This window comes from Empidonax traillii, unplaced genomic scaffold, assembly GCF_003031625.1.
Source record: "Empidonax traillii isolate 1590-97213 ecotype Southwest subspecies unplaced genomic scaffold, ASM303162v1 scaffold447:size986111, whole genome shotgun sequence".
In the NCBI taxonomy this organism is placed as follows: Eukaryota; Metazoa; Chordata; class Aves; order Passeriformes; family Tyrannidae; genus Empidonax; species Empidonax traillii.
This window is the reverse complement of record NW_020955640.1, coordinates 498,480-506,450: the sequence shown is the minus strand read 5'-3', so window position 1 is coordinate 506,450 and position 7,971 is coordinate 498,480. Positions and strand designations below refer to the sequence as shown.

Sequence of the window (7,971 nt, the reverse complement as noted above, 5' to 3'; positions counted from 1 at the left end):
CTGTTGGAATCTATGTGGGTATTTACATGCCTCCTCCCTGCTCTTGCAACACCTGAACACCTGCAGGAATACAGTGCAGCAGGGTTAAAGCTTCCAAAGGAAACGTGGTAAAGTCAGAAACTAAGTTTGGGTCACCCAAAGCATTGACTTTTTCTTTCATTATTAAAACAAACTCTCCTCTCAGTTAATCAACTGATAGTAAAAGGGCCAGACCTCAATATGCCAGAGCAGTGAGCCTGTAAAAATTTGCATTACAGATTTGTAAGGAACCACAGTATTTCTGTCCTTTAAAAATTGAAACAATGATAAAGCATTGCAACAAATAAATTAATGAGGTCTTTTCAAAGCCATCTATGACTGTACCTCTGCTGTTTTACAGATACCATATGTGGCCTAATTATTTTTTTCCACAAAGCAAGGGAAACATTATGGAATAAATCCTGCCCTGCAGAGTACAGATGCTGGTCCAGCAAAGCTTTCATCAGAGTGAGGAACGCCTCTCTGCAGCCTCCTTTTGTGACTCAGGGTGCATAGTTACAAGCTTTGATCTTTGTCTGGGAGCCTTACATCTCTGCAATTGACTCCAGATAAAAATGACTCCAGCCAAATATTGCAACAAATGTTTAGATTAAAACCAAAAATCCCTACATCTGCAAGTTTGCTCTCAAACCCTTACTTTCTTTGAAGAAAACTTCAATCCTGTTTCTCACTGGGCTCTTGTGGATGTCTCCTGGTTAATGTCTGTCTGTCTCCCTTGGTAACAGTCAAAGGAGAAGATACAGAGGTGTGCAGGGACCAAGCCTTCGGTCACTGTTCCTCTTATCAGGGTCCATCAGCAGGTGCCCCCTGCTCATATTCAGGAAAAATAAATACATCCTGTGGCTAAAGGAATTACCACACAGCTTTCTTCAGAAGTCTCAAAGGGCATTAGCTCCAGATTTCGAGACATAAATCTCTCTAAAACCTCAGGTCTTCTATTTTATGCTGCCCCCTCTAAGTGTATTCAGGCACTGCAATTGCCCTGATAGTTTGCTAAACTAATTTCTTTTTTTTTTTTTTTACTTTAGCCAGTCTTTATTCAAGCACCCTCTACAGACATATATCACTACAACTAGAAATACTGTGCTCCTGCCAGTTTTTGTGCAATCTGAATGTTAGCTGGTGTGGCAACAGCAAATCACAGTTTACTGAGCTCACAAAAGCAATCTGTGTGTATATTTGCCTGATTTTTTTCCATGCCATGTAAATGAGCAACTGTTTGCAAAAAAGTAGAATCAATGGCACAGCAATGTGGGTGCTGCAGCTTATGCTTCTGCTGAGGAGCCAACATCCGACTGATCTGAAACTCTCCAAGCAATGCCAGTCTACTCTACATATTCATTTTTATTGTGTCCTGCAAGACTTGTGATAAATATTATAAATTATAATGACTTGCTGTCAAACCAAGTTCAAAGGTAGCACCTGATCATGAAGAACGTCAGAATGACTGAGCCTGAACAGAAGCACAGTCGAAGTCTTTCCCTTGCTTAAAAGTGTCTTGTGAGTGTAGTGAAAAGGATGTCAAAATGGAAAATTCCTCAGTAAATGATGACACTCAAAATGGCACAGGCTAAGGAATTTGACCCAGCTAACACAAACCACGTGACTTTCAGAAGAGAGAGAAATCAGAAGCTCCTATAAATGATTCCCTTTCCCAATAGAAGATGACTATAAAGAAATTACTGAATTACGGATAGTACTCTGTCTTCAGATACAGCCACATCATAGGAGCCCCTGGTGGTCTAGTGGTTAAGGACGTGGCGCTGTCACCGCCAAGGCCCGGGTTTGATTCCCAGCCAGGGCCCCTCCCGAGGCAGATGGAGCTCGTTAGCCCTGTAAGGCAATCCTGAGGACCTCGCTGCCACTGTCCAAGCTCGCTTGGCCCCGGCAGATGAACCTTAGGATTAAAGGGTGGGCTCAGTTCCGCGCACACTGTGTCTCACCTAAAAAAATCCAATGCGCAGGCTGGAAGGTGGAAAGACCTTCCACAGTTCTTCGTTTGCGAAGACTGGCCATTATATATATATATAGGTATCCAGTAAAGGCATTTATGCACATTTTTCTCTTGGAACTGGTGACAGTTCTTCAGCCCTTGAGTGTGTTTCATCAGTCCTGACAAACGCATAATGTCATGCTACTCCATGGATGACTTCAGTCTAAACAGCAAAAAATCAAGAAGAAACAAAAGCAAAGCAGATGTCTCACCGTTCTTCTGGTGACAAAACCACAGAGCTTCCTCCACACTCCTGAATCTTCCATGTTCTCCACTGAAGCACCAGGCCAGACAAAGCCAAGCAGTAGTGTACAGCTCCTTCCTGACCCTCCTGCATGGCTGGGCTCTCTACCTCCAAAGCTACCACTGGGCTCACATGGAAAAAAGTTATTTTCTTTAGCGTTACAAAGTGATGATCTACCAAAAGTTGGGTGTCCAAAAGCAAAGCATCAAAAGATAGCCCTTGAGGCACAGCTGAGGTTAAAAGAAACTTTAAGGCACAGTTCTGCTATGGCTCATAAATTACCTACTCACTGCAAAGCCCCGGCAGGAAACTGACTCAGAGGTGCACAATTATTTATTTCTAAGACAGTTCCTGTGGAGACTAAGTTTGCCAGGATAGGTATCAGCTCTTATTAGATCATCTTTGTCTCACACATTCATTATGCCTGATTCTGTTTTGTCCATCAGTAGTGGCTCAGGGGAACCTCATAAAATCAGACTCGCTGGGTCACAAGCCAGAGCACAGCCGGAGCTTGGCCCGGCACAGGCCTGGCACTGGCCAGTTGTAAGGTACTCTGGTGGGAAGGGGCACAGCAACCCTCCTCCTGCAGAGCAGCACCAAGGGCACAGCTAGCGACTCAGTAAACCTTCATTATCTGGAGTAACAGAGTTGAGTCAGGTTTTAGAATCAGTCAGGTTTTCTTGTAGGTTGTGAGACAGTCACAGAGAAAAACAGAGAAAAGCGTCTAAACATTTGAGAGACCAAATACTCTTTCTTACTATATGTTCTATATTGAGATATGTGCATGTAATACCATGCCCCACATGTAATGGTTTTCCTTCACCAGAGATCTTACCACCTATTTTCAAACAGCAATCAGATGAGAGAACTATTACAGAAGAATACTATTATACATAGAGAGGAATTTTATTAATTTCATAAAATTATGACTTGGTAAAGACATCAGCAACATGGATAGGTGCAGAAGCCTGCTGGATAAGGGGGGCACTCATATATGTAGTCCAGTTTCACTCCTGTTGCTAAATGCCAAAGAGACACTTAGGTGAGAGACATCAAGCTGTTTGCAAGATCTCGGGAGCACAGTTCAGCTGAGCTCTGTGTGTGGTGCCTCTGCATGAGAGGTGAAGCCTATGGTTTTGCTCTGAGTACATGTGGGAGCCAGACGGCACTGGAAATGTTCAAAGGGGTTGCACAGTTGGCTTGGCCTGTAGGCCTTCCCTCTCCTGGTGCTGAGCAGCTTTGTGCTGTCATTTAATCGCAAAATGGTGGCAACGGCAGCTCTGGGACAGTGTGGCCCCCAGAGATACTTGACTAGATTTAGCAAGAATGTTACTTTCACTGACTTTTAGTAATGCTTTTTAACTACTTAAGGAATACATGGAGCACCTGGCAAAAGGATGCTACTCTCAGGCCTGAATCAGCCTGGTTAGGTGATCAGTTCTTCTGCCTTGAGGTGAGATAACGGATACAGAGAAACCACATTTACTGGAAAAAAAACGCCAATCTGGCAACAAAACATGACAAGAAAAACTGACAGTTCTTTTAAATACGTTTTTAGTTCCTGGGACCTTGCGTGCTGTAATTTTGTCCTCACTAATTTAAACAGATACTGTAAATTTCCCAGTATCTTAGAGTAAAGAAGACCACTAAGGAGGAATCAGTGGGGGGTTGTCATTAGTTTCAAAGATGTGTATAAACATGTAAATTAAATGTAACACATTTTTTAACCATGCTGCATCTCAGGATAAGCACAAAAAGCTACTTTTTCTGAAAAACTTCTTTCAATGAAGCATCAGTAATACTAGACGATACACTATTACGAACGTACTTATTTTAGCCTTATAATGAAGCTAGATATTTTGCAATAGATATCCCTACATATTATTAATTGCTAAGCATTTATGCCAATAAATCATGTAATCAGATGTGGAAATAAAAATTAACATTCGTAACTAGTTGGAAAAACTGTTTTCATCAGATTAAAAATCTATACAATTTTTTTTTTTTTAGATCTTCAACTTTTAAAACTTAAGTGACTTTCCTATTCATAATAGATAAGCTATACATTACTCAGACTGTCACCTTAACTGGTTCACAGTTTCTCTATAATGAAGAGCTGTCTATCGCTACTATACTAACAGAAACGAGGTGTTCAGTAGTAATTCTGTTACTTTTAACTTAGAGAATTTAATACCCTTTTTTTGTGCTATGAACAGGAAAAATACACATCTGGCACAATTTGCTTTCACACAGCTTAATATAATTACAATTTATTAATAAACAGGTTAAATGCTACATTATTTGAGCAACTTTAAGTGTAACCAGCTTCATTTGAAATAATAAAAATGTTTCTCTTTATGTGTACTGCCTTTTCACTCTGAATAAATACTGATGGCCACAACCATCCTACAAATTCAATTCTGTATTTCAGATGCCTATTAAAATTAATAGAAGTTGAGACTTATGCATATAACAGAATAGAGATCCAAATTCCAGACAAAATACTTGCTTTATAGCAGAAGATTGTCTCTTTTTTAGTGCTTGACCAAAGAAAGTACCTCTTCTACATTGTGAAACAGCAAAAGAGCCATGGGCAATTAGCACAAGCAAAACATTTTCACTTGATAAGTCAATCTGGGCTGTTTTTTCTGCCATGTCTGTGTCTGAAAACAAAGGAGACACAGCAGCCCCAGGAGACAGCTTGTCTGCCCAACTCTTTTTCTGGATGATCTCTTAATTAGTTTTAGAAAGCACATAGCAAGCCTTATAGGTGTTAAAATTTAATATGCTACATAGCATGCTGCAGCCACTGACATTGTGGGATGGGACATGTGAAAGGCTGTACCAAATCAGTGTCTTAGGGAACATACTTCTATACTTCGTCTCCACCTCCCTGCCTGTCACAACAAACCCTTGATTAGGCAATAAGACCTGGTCTTGTCTCAAGTGACTGGATAAGCAGTTGATAACCAATAGTTAATTAAGCTCTTGGGATATATAAGCCACGAGGTTTTCAGCGTGCCTCTGCACTTGGGAGGTTTGACAGCTTCCTGCTCAGCAGCCCAGGAGTCACTGGAAGATGTTATTGACTGCAAAAATATTTGTTTTTGCTGTGAATGGCTTCCTAAGGGTGGCAACAGGCTTTGACATTGGATTATCCACAAAATGTGTAGTGATACCCAAGGAGATGGGAATGTGCCACAAGATTGGATACTCTGAAATGAGGCTTCCCAACCTGATGGGACACACAAGCATGGCAGAGGTTATCCTAAAATCCACCACCTGGCAGCACCTTGTACACACAGACTGTCACCCTCACGTGAGGATGTTCCTGTGCTCCCTGTTTGCACCCATCTGTTTAGATACGTAAGTACCACAGCACAGTATAAAACAGGGATGAAATGAAATGCATGTTTATCATAATCTAAAGGCGATCTCCACATTTTCTGAAGTAATTCTATTAGTTCTTAAATTTCATCAGAAAAAAGGTACTGAAAACTTGTACCACTTCAACTTTAGTTTGCTTTGGGAATATGAATGCTGTTGTCAAAGGATATCATGTTTTATTTTGTTACAGCTGAAATTTTTTCTTATTCATTTAGGGTTGAAGCACCTATTGTGAATAGAATCAGGCTCATACTAAAGCTTTTCTCAGGTTGCCATAAAGACATTTTAAAAATCATAACTTAATGCTGTAACCTCAGTCCAGCCCATATACAGACAATAGTTTGCACAGCTGCTGCTTCTAGAATTATTTTATTATTGAAGGACGTTAAATATCAGTGAAGACGATGTTCTTTGCACAGGAATCACTGTTGCAACATTTTCTGTTATCATTGTGTGCGTTTGACTGACTCAGCCTGGTATTTCCTCTGGCGACAGGTTTATCCATCCTTGTAGGAGTATGTGTGTTGCTGTCCGTGACAGCTGCGCCCCTGTGCTCCTCTGCCATGGACACCCCTGGCCTGACAGTCTGGACTGCAATCGATTCCCTGGGGATGAGGACATGTGCCTGGCATCTGTTACTAAGGAATATAAACACTTGCACAAAGGTAGTTTGAAGATGGGAGAGGGGAGGGTGGCCTCTCTCTGTTCCCAGGAATCAAGGAGATACAAGGGACACTGTTACCAGACAAACTGTGATTTTGTAAATGGAATTGTGTCTACCTTTGCTGCTTCACCTGTTCATGCAGATGGAGTGAGGAGTGATAGTACTTGCAGTGTAAGCTGCAGCAGATCTCAGATGATGGAAATCAGCATCGCTTCAAAAAAGAAAAGTGGAGTAGTTCACACTTAGATAGTGGAGGAAGGCAATTATGACCCTGCACAGCTATGGGCAGTAACATACCCACTGTGTTTGAATCATTTTGAAGTCTCTTTATAGACTTATCAATGGCCCTTATCACAGATAAATTTAAGCATACAATTAGTTGGTTCTCAGATCAGCTTAGAAAAATTGGGAATATGCAGGAAAACCTGAGTTATCATTGCATTAATGTTCAAATCTTCAAGTGCACTAGGGTTTTATTAACTTCTATGGAAAACAGTAGGAATTAGTTGCTGCTAGCACACCCAAATTCATATATTCACAACGCTAGCACAGCTGCACCCAGTCACTGATAGAATCAGCCACCTAAACCCTTTCCCACCCGCTCTAGCTGTGTTAAAAACAATTCTGTATTTGTCACTTTATTTGTTGCTGCTAAATGAGCTTGTCAGTCTGAAAAATGACTGACTATGCATGGAAAATGAAACTCCATTTCATCTCTAGCCATGTTTTCAGAGAAGTGTGTTGACTTTTTACCAATTATCACTGGCCAGTTGTGTATTTTCTCTGTCATCCCTGTGGTTAAACAGTGGGCTCTCAGCTTTGACAGCAGAAAACTAAAATTATTCTAAAATATAACAGTGAGACTTTGTAATTTCTTACCAGTCTTACCAAGGCCTGCCTGCCAGACCTGCCCAGCAGTGGAAGAATTCTTTACACACAAGAGAGTTCTTGAAGTTTTCTGTGACAGTAACTTTGGTAAGTCCTTGCTAATACAGCTGCTGTAAAGAGACTAACAAACTTTCTTCCAAATGCTTTAAAAGTAGGATTACAATAAGTAACAGTTTCTGCTGAGATTTCAAAGAATTAAGAGTTTGGCTGCAGATTTAATTTTAGGTTAGAATCTGCTCTTTCTAATCAAAAATAAGGAGGATTTATTTTGCATGAAAGATTTATTATTGATCTAGTTTGCAACCAAATAGCTCTTCTATTCTGGTTTGGTTGGCTGCATTGTAGTACAACATGCTTTTTAGAAAGTAGTTCTGTCAAAAGCAGGCAAATAAGTAAGTTTGCCTTTTATTACTGGTTAAATTCAAAGTAAATCTTTGGTGTTTAACTGTGAACACTGTATCCTCGTGACTTGTGTGCATGAGTTTTTTGTGATACACAGCTTACTGAAAAGAAGACTCAGAAAATCAGTAAAAGAAATTCTTACTTCATGTTGTTCTTATTGGAGTGACAAGTGAGTGGAGTTTGCCCTAGAGACTTCCTGCAAAACTCTTTATGTCAGTGTAGAGACCCTCAGTGACTTTGGCTGGCATTAGATCAAGCAGTGTAGAGAAATTTCATACTAAAAAGTGTTGGTGGAGTCAGATGAGGTAGGTAGATGCCTATAATGAAAAAGGAAAATCTAAAAGGGTGGCATTA

General features: G+C 40.5%; 1 protein-coding gene across 1 annotated transcript in view; it reads left to right on the top strand.

The window, feature by feature from the left end:
- The first annotated feature begins 5,355 nt into the window (after positions 1–5,355).
- LOC114062958 (secreted frizzled-related protein 2-like) overlaps positions 5,356–7,971 on the top strand; it is a 4,406-nt gene continuing 1,790 nt past the window's right edge. Inside the window, exons 1-3 of the mRNA XM_027894922.1 lie at positions 5,356–5,642; positions 6,159–6,328; positions 7,210–7,302. Of these exons, the coding sequence (XP_027750723.1) occupies positions 5,356–5,642; positions 6,159–6,328; positions 7,210–7,302 (550 nt within the window). The remainder of the gene's footprint in view (positions 5,643–6,158; positions 6,329–7,209; positions 7,303–7,971) is intronic.